General features: G+C 45.0%; 1 protein-coding gene across 2 annotated transcripts in view; it reads right to left on the bottom strand.

Moving 5' to 3' along the window:
- Positions 1-16535, bottom strand: part of HECA (hdc homolog, cell cycle regulator) — a 48518-nt gene extending 31983 nt beyond the window's left edge. Inside the window, exon 1 of one of the 2 annotated variants that reach the window (XM_062186846.1) lies at positions 16141-16535. In XM_062186846.1, the coding sequence (XP_062042830.1) occupies positions 16141-16417 (277 nt within the window). In that variant the 5' untranslated portion in view covers positions 16418-16535. The remainder of the gene's footprint in view (positions 1-16140) is intronic. The other variant, XM_062186847.1, reaches the window with a different exon arrangement.
- Positions 16536-19553: the final 3018 nt, after the last annotated feature.

The raw sequence follows: 19553 nt of genomic DNA, 5'->3' as shown, positions 1-19553 counted from the left end.
TCTGCCCTTCGTATATTCTTTCTGCTCTCCTGCGTGCCCTCTCAAAATAACCTGGAAAATGCTATGGAGTAATCACCCTGGCAGTCATTCTGCTTGGATTTGGAGAGAAAAGCAAAGCTTTTGCCTGGGGCCTCACTGCACAACAGCCTAGTTCTAAAATGCTGCATCAGCCAACAAGCAAGTTACAGAATCTGTTGCAACAAGGAAAGGCCTGTCAAAGCAGAGGCATATCCAGTTCTTACACATACCTCAGTAAAAATGAAAACCAGACCCAAGAATTAGTCATGACTATGTGTTGGCCTAGTTGTTCACTCCACACAGAGATACGTAGAGCAGCTTACTATAAAACAATTTATTTCCAAGAGACTATTTTATGAAATTTTCTAAGGAAACTCCAAGTTACACACTCCCACTGATAAATTATGCTAGTGATGTTATAATTAGACATTAATTCCCTTTCCAATTACCAACTTTTTTGGAAAACAGATATAATTTTACACCATGGCCATTCTCAAAGGCTCAAGACAATTCATTTCAAAATTAGCAGGAAAAAAAAACACTTTATAAAAGAATTAACAAATAAAAGAGAAAAATCCAGAAATTTCTTCTCACCACAAAAGAATATTTACAGTAGATATAATTATATCAAAATATATACTCATAACATGTATATATATTCTAAATGCATCATAAACAATATTTCAAATTTCATCAAGAGAAAGCACATTTCAAATTCTTTAAAAATTCTTCCAAGACATATCTCAGGGAACACTGAAAAAAAATGATGAGGAATACTGGTTTATTTCCAAAGTCAAAAATTTCAAATTTGACTATCCTTCAAAGATAAACCTTACAAATTGTTTATACACATAATTCCAAGAAATACTAGTCCATATATGCTTATTGATATAAATGCACACATTGACATACATAAATGTCAAATATGTCATGATAAAAACTATTTTGATATAATCCACACTATAGTTTGGTAAAGTCACATGGCTGTAATCTAATTTAAAAGGCAAAATTTAAAAGAACTGTATTTGGGAATGCTTCAAAAGGCTTTATAGGGGCCAATGTTTTGGATGTAGTGAGTTAAGCCTCCGCCTGTGATGCTGGCATCCCATATGGGTACCAGTTCGAGTCCCAGCTGTTCCACTTCTGATCCAGCTCCCTTCTAAAGCACCTGGGCAGAAGATGTCCCAAGCACTTGGGCCCCTGCCACCCACGAGGGAGACCCAAAAGGAGTTCCAGGTTAACTGAAGTCATTTGGGGAGTAAACCAGCAGAAGGAAGATCTAACTCCACCTTTCAAATAAATAAATAAATCTTAAAAAAAAAATTACTTTACAACAATTAAACCTTTCAGGCATGCAAATAGGAGAAAAAAGAAAGGACTGAAATGAATCAAGATACAATGTGAGGCATAATTACAAATCCAAGGACATACAGTAAATTATGCAGTACAACAAGCCAAGAGCAGGCTCTGTTAATCAAATGGTTAAAATCAAAGTGAATTCTGCTACTAAAAAAGAAACTAGGAAAGCCTGGGAACAGGATGAGTCACAGATCACAACACAGCAATCCCAGAGTAAGCTATATTCATAGTGGTGAAAGAACCTTCCCCACAGCTTCACCTGCCACAGTTCTTCCCCATTGTATGGTCAGAAAGGAACTTCAAAAGGGTTCACTCAACTGGACTTGCCCTGAGACTAACAGGCAGAAGAACACACCTGGGAATTGCTGGGACTACTGCACAGCAAGAACCCCAGATCCACAGAAAACCCTGCACACACAAAAAAGACCCAAAGAAGCAGAATCCAGATTTTGGAAGATCAGCATTCACTGCTAGTTCTGTGGGGAAAAGCCAACATCTGCCATGGGTTTTTTCAACAGAGCAGAGTGCTTTCAGCACAAGTTTGGAAGCAGCCAACCCAACTGCATCACAAACTGGGAGTACCTAGAATACATGAAGACCCCCAACCATGGCATAAGCTCTACCGTTTGTACAGAGTTCATCACAACAAAACTGTATTTTCCTTACTTGCTACATATAAAATTTGGGCTTATAACATTGAATAGCTTTGCAAAGCAACAGAATCAACTCTCCAGCTATACTAGTGTCTCCCAGATCCCACATTCTTTAGAACAAGCAATGAGTTAGGAAACTTTTTCAAAATTTCAGACATTAAAGACAAAAAGGCTGCCTGAATTAGCATGATGTATGATCTGTAAATAACCTCTTGCTTCAATTGAGTGCTATGGTCTCCTTTGATTAATAGGCACATGTAATTTCAATTCAAGTGCCAGAATGAGAAAAAAGTGAGAACCTTCTATTATTTCAAGCAAGATGGGCAATTTAGCCTTAAGAGGCCTCAGTGTGCAGCTTGACTCTTGAGAAGAGATAACAAGTATATAATTGGCCTTTACCTACAAGTTTCAAAGTCCTACACAGCTGGAACAAAAACTTCAGGAGGGGCTAGAAATGTAGAGAGGGGATGGAACTGTGGTGCAGTGGGTTAAGCCTCAGCCTGGCAACACCAGCATCCCAGATGAGCACCAGTTCAAGTAACAGTTGCTCCACTTCTGATCCTGCTCCCGCTAATGCCCCTGGGAAAGCAACTGAGGATGGCGCCAAGTACTTGGAACCTGATACCCATGCAGGGGACCCAGATGGAGTTCCAGACGCCTGGCTTCAGCCTGGCCCATTCCCAGCTGTAGTGGTCATCTGGGAAATGAACCAGGAGACAGAAGATCTGTCTCTCCGTCTCTGTCACTGTCTCTCAAATAAATAAATTTTCTTTTTAAAAAAATGGAAAAAAACCTAGAAAAGTACGAGAGAAGGTGCTCAGCACTGGAGCTCAGCTGTCAGCTAGACAGAAGCTTCAGGGAAAGCAGGCAGTGAAGAGGGACAGAAGGGTGGCAGGAACTGCGTGGATTCTGTGGAACAGGACCTCCCAACTGGAAAAGCAAAAGGAAAAGGAAACAGAGGCTCACTTGTTTGTGCGCACTGGTCTCCAATGAACTAAGTCACAAGCCTGATGCCATGACCAAACTGCTCTGCCTACAGGTAATTTTACAACTTTCCTCATTCTCCCCTACCTTTATTGAGGCACTATCTCTATGTGGATATTACAAGGTCATACAAACCTGCAGCATTTCTAACCAGCAAGGAGGGAGCACTTTAAACAAGGCTGAAAGACAAATAATAAACTAACATCCTAAAAGTATACTAAAAGTATCCTGACTTACTGTAAATCCACAAGAACACAAATACCCTAATAATAAAATGGAGAGAAATCACCACCAGCAACAAAAAATAGAAATGACTGGTATACACATAAGAAGAAATGCACTGACTGACAATCCAACAAATGCAAATTCTAAGATGTGAAGAAAATTCACATTAAGGAGCATAAAGAAATCAGCACTTGGGGCAGGCACTTAAAGCAGAGGTTAAGATGCTGCTTGGGACACCAGCATCCCAAGCTGGAATGCTTCGAATCCAGTCCCTGCTCTCCTCCTGATCCCAGCTGCCTGTTAATAAGGATACTAGGAGGAAGCAGGTGATGGCTCAAGCATCAGTGATCTCACTTCTAGGACTGTACCCTAAAGACAACACCACATCCTAGTTAAGAACTCTCTGGTCACTAGCAACAGGAAGTGCTAGTTCAACTGTTCACAGTCTCCAAAACACCAAGACCAGGAAGTCCTTCTGTTTTAAGGAGAAGCAATCAGAACATGTATGTACAACGCTTGAGTAAAGTACTTGCCTTGTGGAATGGTTTCTTGTTTACAAATAATTTCAGTTCAAATTCCACCATGATAAGCATGAGACTTTTTAAAAGTAAATGTCCGTATTGCTTCCCTAATATTTTTATACTGAATCCACATCCTTTACTTGAAACACCTGCACATAGTTTTTCATTATGCACATGTCAGTGGCAGGGTAGCACCAGGGGTGTCAAAACAGACCCAACATCAACAAGGATCCAATGGTGGCACAACAAAACACACATTTTCTGCAAAAAGGGAAGGCAGCCATCTCTGAAATTTAGCATCTTCATCTTCAAATGTAGACTGCAGATCGTGGGGTGTCACCCCTGACTCCTCCAGCGTACTCTGGAAGGGGAGCTGTAGCATCTTCACTGTTCCTGCTACTAGGAATGATTGCTTCTTTTTTATGTGGGTTCTATGGGTTCTGCAGCCCCAATACACAGACCACCCAGGAATCTGACCTGATTTTTTTTAAAGAAATTTATTTATTTATTTAAAAGGCAGAGTTACAGAGAGGCAGAGGCAGAGAGAGAAGTCTTTCATCTGCTGGTTCATTCCTCAAATGGTCGCAACAGCCATGGCTGGGCCGATCCAAAATCAGGAGCTTTTCCAGGTCTCCCACCTGGGTGCAGGGGCCCAAATACTTGGGCCATCTTGCACTGTTTTCCCAGGCCATAGCAGAGAGCTGGATCTGAAGTACAGCAGCCAGGACTTGAACTGGCATCCATATGGGAAGCCAGCACTGCAGGCGGTGGCCTCACCTGCTACACCACAACACCGATTTGCTTTTGTACTGCACACGTCATCTTCACTTCTAAACTAACTGCCTGATATAGGGAAACTCATTATTACAGGGCTAGTAACTGCAAAGCAACATGAAAGCACTGCCAACTAAGATCAGAAAGAGGAAATGGAAACTATTTGGAAGAACTCTTCGAGCTACCCTGTGTGCTAAACATGCACGTTTCTGACTCCAGCACCGAAGGGTACTTCCTTTTTCTCAATGCCAGATTCTCTCCCTGGCTTCGGGCAACACTGCTCTGCACTCTCTGTATCTGTTCACTAACACCCATCACCAACCACCCTAGGCTTCTAGACCTCTCAGATTACAGACTGCACCTGCTGCCAATTAAAAATAGCTACATGACTCTGGACATTTCCCACTTTCCATTTTTGTCCAGACACTAAACTGTGTTATGCAGAAGATATGTTACTTTAATAAGAAGGTATGTTTTAATACATTTCTACTCACTATTATACTGAAATACTCAAGCACAGGCATGCTCATTTGAAAAACCAAAACAGGGGTGTGATTCAGTTTCAGTACTAGTGCAGAGGGACTCTCCTGAGATGTTTTTATGACTTAAAGGGATATGATCTGAAGTATAATCAAACTTATGCTTATCCATAGGGGAAAATAAACTTTTCAAATATGGCAAGCAGCTTTCTAACTTACATAAGTAATTTGATATTGTGCTAACTTTTGCCTAAATTCATCTGTTTAAAATCAGTTTTATAAAAGCATATACCTTAAGGCATTGTTTCTAATGAATTTCCAAGGAAATGAAATAAGCAGAAATCCTGAATAATGACACCTGGGCCATCTTTTGCCTTTAACTGCCTGTAATTGCTCTTTTGGGGATGATATGATTTGAGTGGCAATGTATTTTGAAGGGGTCCAGCATATCCCATTGTGGCATAAAAATTATTTTGAGCTGAAGGCATCTGAGTTCCTGAAATCTCTTATCAGCCTAAATGCAGAGCCTCCCAAAAGGACTCAATTACCATAAATCCCTTCCCAGAGAGTAGCCAGGGAAGACCGCCTGTCATTGGCAGAGATGAGAAGCCTCCACACCACATATACAGACATTATCACAAAACTGTCATATCTCCCATCTAGTGTCCTAAAGGCCCATTTATCATTCCAAAAAGTCATCTGTTTTCCCATTAGTGCTCTTCCCGCCTTCTTCTCCTATTAAAATTGTATAAGCCCCAAATTCTAAGCGGCCCTTTGAGTCAACATTTCTTCTGTGATTAAATCTGTCTTCTCTCCTGCTAATCTGCCTTTTGTCAATTTCATTTGCAGACCCTCAAAAATTGAACCCTTGAGATAAAGTTTTTTCTTCCCTTGCCAATTTAAGTCTACCAAATACACTCCATTATGAGTATGTGAGTACCACACTAACTTTCTTCTTAAATGCAGTTTAAGGAATTATATGGTTAACATTTAACACTTCCTCTTTAAATCTTCCTCTATCCCTATTTTTCTTTAAATTTTCTCTTAATGTCTGTGTTTCTAACTTGACTTTATTCAAGTATTATCTTCACGGTATAATTCAGTAGAAATAATTTTCCTTTCCAGTTTTTACAAATTAAAACATACAGTCTTTAAGTATTAGAAATGCTACTCAACTTTTTTGCCAGTTTATAAAAAGCTTCAAGTATATACAAGCTTAAAAATCCTTAAGTTGCTATTTCTCCTACCATTAAAAATAGGAAGCTTTCTGAAATATATAAATTGAACACTGCACACACATACACACACACGCACACACATTTTGTACAAAAACAATATCTCCTCTCACTCTGTTTCAAAACTAGGATGACTTACAAAAAAAATGACAAACCAGGATAATGAGACCAACCTGGCACAGAAACGTACACTTACTACCATGGTATGAAAAATAAACCATGAGGACACCCTCCTCCCTCTGGAAAAAACCCTTGCTGCTGGATAGTCCCAACCCCTCCTCTCAGCATTTAGTTACCTCAATTAGCTAACCGCCCATGGCTCAAGAGACACAGGGCTGCTGGTACCCACAGTTAGAGATTCTTCCCACCCAGCTGCAACAGTCATCCTACACAGCAGAAAAGCTGCATGTGCCATGTGTCCACCACACTGAAAAAATCATAATCAGGGGTCCATGGCAGCTCTGACCTCCAGTCCCGACCTAACTGTATCAAAGGACACCCTTTCTCTTAAGACATACACTAGCTTTACAAGCTTGCCAATCACCTATCAGTACCCTCTTTGCAGAATCATCTATGTCTCTGCTTCCACATGTCAGCGAATGGTTCTCTACTGACGACAAAACAGCCAGAATTGACTGGCCTCGCCCCCTTTCCAGCCCTGTGTCCTACCACCGCACCTTGCACCAGCCATGTCTAATTCCTAGCAGCAAACAGAACTGAAAGCTCTTTCTCCCCTTTCTTGGCTTAGAACAGCCTTCTTCTGCTTTCAGATCTAACTGCCTCTCTCCCTGCAAGTCTCAGTTCAAATGTTCACTCCTCCACAATTCATTTGTCCCACTGGACACCCACAGTACCGGATTGTGGCTCCTGGTGTTTATGGGTCTCTTTGCCAGGTTTATGGTGTGCCCTCAGAGAGGCATGGATTCTAATGCCCCTAAGTAAAATCCAACATTTTACGTCTAGTCTAGTCATAGAAGATAGGCAAATAATAAATGTTTAGCAAATGACTGAGGATGCATGAATGAGTAACCAAATGAATAAGGAATGAATGAATATTCTCCAGTCGTCCCTTGGGAGAGGATATGGTCTTCTGTTTAACTCTCAGCAAAAATGCACACTGGCTAATTCCAAAACACGGCAGGCTCCTCAACTCTTTTCAGCTACTCAACTCCACACAGTCACTTCACTTCTCCATCCTAAAACCCAGTCCTTATATATGTTACCCTGTATTTGATCATCTCACATGCACATGCAGCTGCCCTTGTGTGTAGTAATCTACTCACATCTCTTTCTATATAAGGAAGATGTAACCACTTCCACACTTCGCTTTTAACTTTTTTTTGGGGGGGGGGGGCATAAATCATCTGCTTTTTTGGGGTAAACTCAAGTGAGAGAGATGGGACAGAATATATCATTTAGTCAATTCAGTGCTTGAAGAGAAACCCATGAGAGCACAGTCTTTATTTACATTCATATTTACAGACTCCTCCCCACCAACACGTCTCTCAGCGTCTGTCCTATGCAGCATGGTGCCTTTCCACATTTTGTAATTGAGTAGGGTCTATCAAACTATAAAACTTACAGAGCTATTGGTAACAGTGCTCATCTCTGCCACGCCCTGGCCAAGATCTTTCAAACATAAGTGGATTGCTTTCCTCCAAAACACTCCCAAAAGGTGGCATTTGGAAAATGGAGGGTGAGAAAGGGTAAAGAACTTGCCACAGAGCTGCTCTGCCCAGCTTTACATTCAGATTTGTTAAAATCCCGTATTTTGGGGGCTGGTGCTGTGGCATAGCAGGTAAAGCCACAGTCTGCAGTAGCATCCCATATGGGCACCAGTTCAAGACCCAGCCACTCCACTCCCGATCCAGCTCTCTCCTACAGCCTAGGAAAGCAATGGAAGATGGCCAAAGTCCTTGGGCCCTTGTATCCCACGTGGAAGACCTGGAAGAGGTGCCTGGCTCCTGGCTTCGGACTGGCACAGCTCTGGTCGTTGTGGCCATCTGGGGAGTGGACCAGTGGATGGAAGACCTCTCTCTCTCTCTCTCTGCTTCTGTAACTCTGCCTTTCAAATAAATAAATAATAAATCTTTAAAAAAAAATAAAAACATGTTTTGTCATGCTCATTTACTGAACCCTCCACCATCAGCTTCTAAAATATCATTCACCATTACTGGATACTTTGCTGAATCCTTGTGAGCCACCAAATCACTAAGGATCACAGAAGTTCCCATTAGAAAGAAATCCATTCTTGGAAAGTCCACCTAAGTGTGACAGCATGTGCTCCAAGCTCCAGATCCAAACGCAGCCAGCCTGTTGCTGAGAGCTACTGGGGTATCAGCAATTCTCCAGCATGCCTTTACAACAACAGGAACCACAGGCTGGCAAGACCCTGGAGGAAAAGGAACTCTGACCGCAGCAGTGTCAAACAGATACAACCTTTCTACAGGGCAATACATCTGTCAGCATGTATTAAAGGCTGTAAAAACACACATAGCCTTTGACATAGCAAGTCCACAGGTCCTCTTCCATCCTACAAAATGGTTATGGTTTGAATGTTTGTGATCCTCCAAAACTCAACTACAAACTTAATCTCCCAGGAGGTGACCAGGCAGTAGGGGCTCTGCTTTCATGGATGGATCAGTGCCCTTATTAAAGGGCGTAAGGGAGTGACATCCCTTCTGCCTGTTTTATCCTACGAGGAGACCACAAGAAAACATTATAAAGCACCAGATGCTCATGAGACACCGAATCTGCTAGCGCTGTGATCCTGGACTTCTCAGCCTCAAAAACTGTGAGAAATAAACTTGCATCATTTATAAATTACCTAGTCTATGGTATTCTGGTACAGCAGCAGAAACAGACTAAAACAAGCAATAACTAGATAAATGCCCAGAGAAGTATGAATAAGAACCTAAAGTTAAACAACAGCAGAATGACCAAATTGTTTGGTCATTTGCTGTAGATTTGATGGCATATTATATAATCATTAAAAATGATCCACCTGTATATTTATTACTCTACTAAAATGCCAACAAAACATGTGAAGTGTAAAAATCAGATTATAGAATAGATGATCTTTTCATGAAATCTGTACATGCACTTTTTTAAAAGACTGTAAGAAAAACATTTAAAAGGATGCAGACTACACAGTCATGCATTGCTGGACACTAGGCCATGTCCTCAAATATGGTCATTAGGCAGCTGCATTGTTGTACACACCATGGGATGTACCTACACAAACCCATATACCATAGCCTGCTATTCACCTAAGCTGCACAGCATAGCCACGTCATTCTTGTGTTCTGTCACTGAAACATCATTATGCAGCACATAACTATGTATCAAAATGTTAATGATGATGATATCTAAGTGGTGGATATATTTATGAAGCCAAAGATATATTTGTCTTTTTTAAAGATTTTTCCATGCATATGTTATAAAATACTATTTTATGTATTATTTTATAATGCTTATATAATTTATATTACTTATATTATTTTATAAACATTTTGTTAATGTTTTTAAATATAATTTAATAAATATTAACAGTTATTAAATAATGAAATCACACAATATTTTTTAACTAAATTCTCTTAAAAATGTCAGACTTGGAGGCCAGTATCATGGTGCAGCAGGTTAAGCCACCACATAAAATGCCAGCATCCCACACAGTACCAGTTCAAATCCTGGCTACTCCTTTTTCAATCCAACTCCTTGCTAATGCACCTGGGAAAGCAATGGATGATGGCCCAAATACTTGGCCCCTGCCACCTACATTGGAGACTTAGATAGAGTTCCTTGCTTAGGCCTGGCACAGTCTTAGCCATTCCAGCCATCAGAGGAGTGAACCAGCAAATGGAAGCTCTCTCTTATTCTCTCTCTCTCTCTCCCCTCCCCCATCATTCTGCTTTTCAAATAAATAATACTTTTTTTAACATCAGACTTGGGTACTAAAATCAGTCAGGACAGATTGTTTTTCTGCTAGTCTCCCTTCTGATAGCTAGAAATTCTTTATCCAAATTGTTCAGGCTAAAAACCTTAAGTAAACTCAAAGGAAAATTAATCTACAAGAGATTTCCCAGTTTCAGCTGCCATTTTCCATTCTCTGTGAAATGATCCATATTCTTGAACTTACAGGAAAGCTGACATTGAAGATTTGGTTTCTAGAATCTACTCAGAGGTCCAGAACAAGGATAAGGACTGTGCAAAAAGCATCACTGGCTGGGTGCAGAATGGTCCTGCACTGTAACATACCACAGAAATGTTTTAATAAGACCTGGAAAAACTAACTTATAGATAACACCTTAGACTCCCAACAGATATTCCTCAACTTGAAAATAAACAGCAGACACTCTTCATTTTTCTCCTGCTAGACAGAGGTAACTTAAATGTAGCAGGAAATGAATATTTAAAAAGAAAAGTTACGGCCGGCGCCGCGGCTCAATAGGCTAATCCTCCGCCTTGCGGCGCTGGCACACCGGGTTCTAGTCCCGATCGGGGCACCGATCCTGTCCCGGTTGCCCCTCTTCCAGGCCAGCTCTCTGCTGTGGCCAGGGAGTGCAGTGGAGGATGGCCCAAGTGCTTGGGCCCTGCACCCCATGGGAGACCAGGAGAAGCACCTGGCTCCTGCCATCGGATCAGCGCGGTGCGCCGGCAGCAGCACGCCTACCGCGGCGGCCATTGGAGGGTGAACCAACGGCAAAGGAAGACCTTTCTCTCTGTCTCTCTCTCACTGTCCACTCTGCCTGTCAAAAAAAAAAAAAAAAAGAAAAGTTACTTAAAATTTACTACAAACCTGGGGCTATTAAAAAATGTGCTAAGGCACAACCATTAGGACGCTGACTGGGATGCCTACATTCCTTATAAGGCTACCTAGTTGAAGCCGTGGCTCCACTACTGATCCAGCTTCCTGCTAATAAACACAAGAGGCAGCAAATGATGGTTCAAATAGTCGGGGTTCCTGCTACCCATATGGGCTTCAATCAAGCCAGCACCAGCTATTGTGGGCAACTGGGGAATAAACCAAGGGGTGGAATATCCCTCTCCTTGTCTATCTGCCTTTCAAATAAAAATAGAATTTTTTCAAAAGGTATGTTTTGTGGCCTATGTAGCAAAATACAAATCTTGTTCACAGGGAATAGGTGGTATTGCAAAAAAAAAAAAAAAAAAAAACTACCTTAAACTAATATATAGAATTCAGAACACCTTTTCCCATCAAACAATGTTACAAATGGTTCATAAAGCCTATTTAATTGCTGAGTGAGAAATATGAAGAAAATGGTAATGCTAGGGGAACAAGAAAGGCTCACAGCCGGAGAGCATTTAGCCTATTCAATAAGAAGTCTGTGCCCCACATCAGAACACCTGGCTTCAGCGCCTGCTCTGACTCCTGGCTCTCACTTCCTGCTAATGCACACCCTGAGAGGCAGTGGTGACGGCTCAAGTAGCTGGGTTCCTGCCACTTAAGTGAGAGACCTGGACTGAGCTGCTCACAGTGGCAGCTCAGATCTCTGCAGGCATTTGGGGAGTAAAGCAGGCAATGGGAACTCTCTGTCTGTCTGGGACGGACAGCGGAATTAAACTACTGAGTTCCACTCCTCCAAGACTTCCCCACAGAAGATAACACCACCCTACTCACAATGTCATGCCCTCCTCCTGGGGGCAGTCCAAGTGTGGGAGAGGAGGGAATAAAGGCCCTGACCCGATGTCTCAGAGAGATAACTTTGAAGAGGCCCTCACAGCTCCAGAGTGCTCAAAGGGGAGTTCAGACGCCTGTTATAACAGTTCAAGTCCTCTCTCTGCTCAATCCTGCTTTCTTCCCTCCCCCACTTGCACTAATGCCAAGATAACCTCCCAGTAACCCCACTGCACACAAACCTCTGTCTGAGAGACTACATTCAGGACCTAAAACAACATTTCCTAGCCTCTTATTATTAAGTCAGGCACTTCTCTAAAACAGATATTGACTTTGTTAGACAGTATGTATAATACTGATAGATGTCTCAGTACATATATATGGGTAAAAACTATAATCTTATTTCACATACACATGAAGCCTATGGCTCGGAAAAGTTAAATGACTTGCCCTTGGTCATTCAGCCATGTTAGTAAAATGGTGCAGTCTTATCTGTAGCGCCATCTATGCCTCAGATGCCATCTTAGGCTCGGGCTGAGCCCTGGTAACCACCTTGTATAGTGGGCTTCGATCCTAAGCCCCTTGGCCAAACCACAGGTGTCAGCTCACATCCACCCTAATGGGATTCGCTGTTCCTACTTCCCCTCCTCCCAGCAAAGATGTAACAGGACCTGCTTCCAGCACACATGGCCTCTCTCCCTCCTGATTCCTCCTCTCTCTCATTCTCTTGCCCTCTCCCCCCAGCCCATCCAGCTTGTCCCACCTGACAATAAACCTTCCACTTAACTCCAGTGTTCGGTGTGTTTTGTGGCAGCCTTACAAGCAAGTAATCAGAGGAGCCAGGATTTGGATGAAGAGGCCTACCAAATATAAAGTTAATCACTAGCTAAACTAATTCCATCTCTAGACAGAGTTATTAGGGCAGGCTCTGCAGCCCAGGGCTCCTGGAAGCAGTCAGGAATGAGTGCCATCGCGAACCATGGCCCTCCACAAGACAGAGATTTACAAAAGTATTTGAGATTCCAGCCCATTGAAAACTAGAGACACCAGAACCAAGATTTCACATATTTTTAGACCTAAAGGAGAAAAGCAAAGGCCTAATGAAACCAGAATCCCCAAATGAAACTACATAATCTATTGCATGATTACTAGATCCTAAAAATAATAATTGGCAAATCTCATCCACCCACAACCAAAATGTGACAATATGCGCAGACAGATGTTTACTATGTAGGAGGATGGCACTTCCTCATGCCTCCCATTCTTGCAAAAAGCTTCATAAAATAAAACCTAAGAATGAGTATCTAATAAACCCATTAAAGGTGCAAAACCCTTCCAATTACTATTCAACCAATCCAAGACTTAAAATGCAAGGAGTTCAACTTCTTCAACTGTAATCATACCGCAGGTCTCCAAAGCTAGCAATCTTCTTTTATAAAGTTATGTATGGCTCTTTATACCTACCGACAAACAATGAACAACTAAGAGCTAATATTACCTTGCCCTAATGACCACATGGCCCAAGACCAACAAGGTGTAAAACCATTCTCCAAACTCTAAACAACAAGTAAAAGCTATTAACTTAGTGAAATCATTAAGTTTGCATGTCTGCAGATGCTGACAGAAACTGACTTGAACAATGAGAACAAACCATTTTAAAAGTTTACCAGAATGCATATTGACTCCTTCCTAAGAGGAACTATTATATTTGCACTATTCATAATCGCTAAACCTACTGTCACTGTTAAGTAAAAAATTGAGAAATACTAAAAATAGTCGAATTGATGTCATTTTAAAATTCAAAAATAGTTGGGTCTTCCTTGGTTCTGAGAGCTTATATGTGTCTGCTGCCTCTTTAAAAAAAAAAAAAAAGATTTATTTTATTTATTTGAAAGAGTTACAGAGAGAGACATAGAGAGAGGTCTTCCATCTGCTGGTTCACTCCCCAGCTGGCTGCAATGGCCGGAGCTGAGCCAATCTGAAGCCAGGAGCCAGGAGCTTCCTCCAGGTTGCAGGGGCCCAACAGCTTGGGCCATCTTCTACTGCTTTCCCAGGCCATAGCAGAGAGCTGGGTCGGAAGAGGAGCAGCCGTGACTAGTACTGGCGCCCACATGGGATGCTGGTGCTCCAGGCCAGGGCTCTAACCCGGCACGCCACAGCGCCGGCCCCTGCTGCCTCTTTCTTTAAAAATTCACCAGTGCCATTCTTCTCAAACTCCTATGTTATAAAGCATGGCTTTAAATAGCCAAAAACAGTAACAGAGCATTTATGATTTCCATATTCACTGATGTGCATGCCAGAGGCTTCCTATGCTGAGTGATCAACTGCAGAGCTGCCATGAGAGCTTTCAAATTAAGGTGAATCATTCACCGAGACTTCAGAAGCAAGCCGTCAGCATCATAAAATTCAGCCCACCAAAATTCTCATGTCTGCACTTTCTGTGACCCTGATGACAGCAATGTTCGGCCCATTTCTCTCCCCCTGCCACTCACTGAATAAAACACGTTCCAATACAGAAACACATAGCTTTACACAAATTATACAATACTGGGACATTTTCCCGAGTCTGCCCCCTCAGAGGAGAGTAACAACAGGGGAACCATACAATGTTTATGAACTAGGAAGTACCACCTGCCTAAGAAAAAACTTCCTCACGATGCTTTAAAGTGGTCTCCTCTTGTGGGTCAGAAAACAAAGAAGAAGAAAAAAGAAAACAGCCAACTGGAAGCTTCCATCTGAAGCAAAAAATAGCAAAGCAAACCAGAACCACCACCCCAACAGGAGTGCAAGCACCATGAGGACCAGAAAGGCTGGTCTTGACTCCTTTCTCTTAGTAACACAGTACCTGTTACGATGGTGTTATCAGTGGTTACTATTTTTTGAGTGACCAAATAACGGCTGTCATTCACTGATCACCTGCTCTTGAGGAACTTCACTGCACTGTCGTCACCTTACCAGAGCCCACACTGAGCACTTGACAGGCAAGGAGCACTGGGCACGCCTCCACGGCCCTAGGAGCGGCCAGTGTCATTTTCCCTGTCAGTTTTACAGATGTGGAAATTAAGGCTCACAAAGATTGACCTTCCCAAGGCTTTAAAGGCTGAGCCAGGAGTCTGCCTTAACCAGAGTGTGGGCACCTTTCTCCCCGTCACATCTGTACCAAAGTGAGGGTTACAGCTACGGGGGAAAAAAAAAAACAGATCACAGAGACCACGGGCTGTCCCAAAGCTGTTTCAGTGCATTCACAAAGCGGCTAAGTTTGCTCCTAAACACAAATAAATCTTTCTATTTCAGTACCGTAGAGATAGAACAAAAGGGGCCTGGGGCTCTGCTACTAATAAGCCCCATGTAATCTCTGTGTTCTGAGCACGGTGGGGTTCTTGTCCAGTGCAGGTGCCCGTTCAAAAAGTGACTGATCTACATTAAAAAATGGCTCCAGAAGCTGAAAGCTGTGCGTTAACACCCAGATAAAAAGGTCCTCATCTCCCTTCATTAAAATATACCTACATTCTCTTTCCTGAAAAAGTGCCCGACCAGAGGAATTCAAAGACCTGCCCGCCTCAGTGGAAGTGTCTGCCCAGCACCCCACAACGAAAACCAAGTCTCCGCACTGCGACCACAAACCCTCCCCACGTCGGCTATTCCCAACGTGTTCCCCTGAAAGGCGGATTCCGGCACTCGGTTTCCTTCGAAAAACGCCAAGCCGTGTTCTACACACAACGATCGTGTTCGCCTCCAAGCTGGGGACGGAAGTCAAGTTCAGATTCCCTGGCTTCCTCGAGCAAGAGCAACCCCCTCACCCCCCACACAAGTCACACAGACGAACGCCCTACAGCAGAAATGGCTCCCGGCCTGTCCACCTGTGGCCCTCCGGACGGCGAGCCTGGATTTGCCGGGAATTAGGCGGAGGGGTGGGGGTGGGCACCAGGCAGAATGCACGGGAGCCCAAGTTTTCAATAGGATCATTCTTCTCAACTTGGGCAGCTCTTTCCTTCCTTCCTTCCTTCCTTCCCCGGCCAGGGCTTTGCCCGCGCTGCCCACAGCCGGGCGCCCGGACGCCCCTCGGAGCCTACGGACCCCGGGCCGCGGCCGCCGACCAGGGCTCGCAGTCGGGCGTGGGGACCGCGGCGGGGCGGAGGGGCGGGGTGCGTACTTCCTGACTCTCGCATTGTCCACGCATCGCCCGCGCCACCCCGGGGCCCGCCACCGCGCGGGGCCAAGTCGGCGAGGAACTTGGCGCCCGCCCCGGCTTACCGTGCTTGGCGTCGCCCGCGGCTGCAGCGCCCGCGGCGGCCGCGGCGTTCGCGGCGCCCGTGCCCGCGCCTCCGGTGCCCGCCGCGCCTCCGGTGCCCGGCGCTCCCGCCGCCGCCCCGCAGCCCGCCGCCGCCGCCGCCGCCGCCAGGGGCCCCCCGGCCGCCGCGCCCGCCGCACCCGCGACCGCGAGGGCCCCGGCTCCATTTTCCTGCTCGTCCCCGCTGCTGTTGGCGCGTTTGTTTTTGCGGCCGCCTTTGCTGTTTTTGGGGTTGGGCATCTCGCGAGCGAGCTGGCGTCCAGGTGCCCCGCGTCAGCGCGCGGGGGCCGGCGGCTCCTCAGGCTGCCCCGTCTAGCCGCGCCATCCCGGCCGCCGGGCGGCCACCCGAGCCTCGCAGGCGCCGCGGGCTCGGGGCGCGAGCGAGACGCTCCCGAGGCGGAGGGAAAAGGCGGGTCTCCGGCTTGTTTTGATTCGGCTGCGCTGACACGCTCTGGGCCCGCCCGCCGCCCGTGACGACACCGGGGCTTCGGCCTGGCCGCGCCCACCAGGTGACCTCACGGCGGCCCGGGCGCCCGCCTGACGTCACGCCCCACGCGGAGCCGGCCCACCTCGAGTGACGTCATCCTGGCGCCCTCAGCGCCGGGGCTCGCGGGGTCCGGGAGTCTTCTCTCAGGGCGCTTCCTGAGGCTGCCGATACCGTGGCTCTGAACTTAGGCGGTGGCTTCCTGACCTTAACGTTCATGGAGACTGGGAACAATATGGCCTGGCCACAGAGGCAGGTGGCTGGATCAGGCTCGGCAAACCGAAGGATTTCGGACTGTAATGCGTTCTAGGGCTCCGCCATTCGGCTCCCACACAGTGGGCGTCAACAGCAGGGTCCCGACATGGAAGCCGGCTGGGTCTGAGGAGGATGGGTCCACGCCCCACAGGGCCCACCGTTCGGGGCTGTGACTCCATGCTGCCTGCGCGGGCGCAGCAGGCCCTCCCTAGGAGAACCCCAGTCCGTGTGGGTAACACTGAGGCACCCCGTGCTGAGTGGGAGAAGATGGGAGGTGGTGAAGGAAGCGGCGAGCTGAGAGCGGGAACCACTCCAGAGAGTTTCCAGCGGAAACTGCCCTTTCACCTGCTGTCAGATACCTAGAGCACTTCCTTGGGGTTAGCCCAGACACACCCTCCGGAAAGAGCAGTGAGGGCCGGTGATTTCCTCCCCATCTCTACATCCGCTGTGTGTGTGTCTGTCTGGTCTGTCTCCCACTCGAGAGAAACTTCCACAGATGAGAGCTGTTACCTGGCGTGGGCTCCTCAGGGGAGTTACATATACTTCTGGAATAGATCATTTTCCCATGAACTAGGATGGAAAGACTATTTTTAGCTGACAGTGTTACCATACCCCCCCCCCCCATGGTGTAATCTGCTTTAATTAGCCCAGTTCTCCAGTCGAGGCTCTGTGGCTGTGCCCTAAGTTGAGAGAGACAAGGCAGTACAAGGTGGAGTCCCCGGCCCGCGCGCGCACCTGCTGGGGAGGATTCTGATGGTGAGCTGTGGCCAGCCATAGCAGAGCCCAGAACAGCACAGAGGAGCACTCAGGAGCCGTTTTAGGAGGAAAATGAGGAAACGTTTAATCCCCCAGTCTAGTATACAGCTAGTATACAGCAGGAGTCTTGAAAAAGTTCATGGAAATGTGTATGAGGAAAAAAACTATGTGTGGATTTCGAGATTTTTACACCAGGGGCGGTGCTGTGGCTTAGCGGGTAGAGTCACTGTCTGCGGTGCTGGCATCCCATATGGGCGAGGTTAAGGTGCCAGCTGCTCCACTTCTGATCCAGGTCCCTGCTAATGTGCCTGGGAAAGCAGCGCTCCTGGCTTCCTTGCAGGCATTTAGAGAGTGAATTAGCAGGTGGAAGATCTCTCTGTCTCTCCCTCTCTGTAATTTGGCCTTTCAAGTAAGTAAATAAATTTTTAAAAAAAGATTTTTACATCAAAAGTACCTCTCTTTAACTCTATTTTCCACAAACTTTTTGAAATATCTTCATATTAAAGAGAGCCCTAGTCATAAATATTCTATACACGTTTGTTCACATCTGTTTCTTCCCCACCTCAGTATCCCCTAAGCCACAGTGCCTCTTCAATACAATGTTGCTGAACAGAGGATACCTTAAGCACTCTTCTGGCTGCATTTTCCAGAAGCTAAATGTCTCAACTAAATCATCAATTCTCTAGCAAGAGGAAGTCTCTCTGAACCCAAAGTTAGACTTGTTCCGATGGACTCCCCATTCTTTCCTCACCTCCACAGTTTGCCCATAGTGTCGAAAAAGCCTATTACTTGTCTCTTGTCTGGGCTCCCACCAGACTGTAAGATCGGGGATAACAGAAACTGTCTATATCATTGTATGCGTGATACAATGCCTAGCTCAGTTCCTGGTACACAGTACGTGCTTAATAAATGCATGATATGTACATGAATAAATGAATCAATAGATAGTTGCTTCGGAGGTAGCTGTATCAGCATATGGTGACCGTGTATACAGGAGAGATGGAGAATATAAGAAAGTTCTGAGAACTGGAGGCAGTGATTTGATTCAATGGAGACTGCAGCTTGAGTGAGGACTGGAGTTATGGAGGAAGATAATGAATTCATGTTAAATTTCATTACTGATACACCTCACTGGTTGAGATGGTTGAGAAACCTCAAAATATTTCGGTGACATTAGCTATGGCTTTTCTTTTTTTCTTCTTTCGTTTTTTAAAGTGGTGAAGATGATGTTTCGGGCTGAAGTACAAGATGATGGAGGTAATTATTTTCTTGAATAAGCACGTAGCTGCCATGCCATATTGAACAGAGTACATGTGCATGTACCCTGCAAACAGACATTCACACCAGCTGCCTCCCACCTCTACATAACTGAGGCTTAAGACTTGGATGCCTGCCCATCAAAATATCGTAATTGGCTGAGAACACACAGACATCCAGCCAGTTGCTGTTCTGCTTAATTGTGTGAGCCACCTCCTTCTCATTCAAGCTGCAACAAAATCAAAAGGAGGAAGGAGAGCTTAGGCAGCTTCTTCCAGGCTCACCCTAGCTAATCTATTTTTAGCCTTAGTCAAATGTGATGCAGAGGCCATGGTTCCGACATGATTGCAATAAAGGCAGTATAGCTGATATAAAATCAAGATGTCTGAAACAAAATGTAGGTGAAATTAAAGGACTCCATTTCCTACATTCCACTCGATGTGTGGGATTTCACAGGCGTTCTTTTCTTTCCCCTTTTTCACATCATTTCTGAAGATGAGGGGAGGATACCAGGGAGAGAGAACCTCCTGAAAGAGCAAAGGATGGCAGATGGTGAGAAGGAACTCTCAGATGCTTCCAGAAGGAGATACAAAGAGCTCTGCTGTGTGCTCCTGCAGCCACCCT

Source organism: Lepus europaeus, chromosome 3 (assembly GCF_033115175.1).
Source record: "Lepus europaeus isolate LE1 chromosome 3, mLepTim1.pri, whole genome shotgun sequence".
Taxonomy (NCBI): Eukaryota; Metazoa; Chordata; class Mammalia; order Lagomorpha; family Leporidae; genus Lepus; species Lepus europaeus.
The sequence above is the reverse complement of the archived record's forward strand: the minus strand, read 5'-3'. Positions and strand labels throughout refer to the sequence as shown.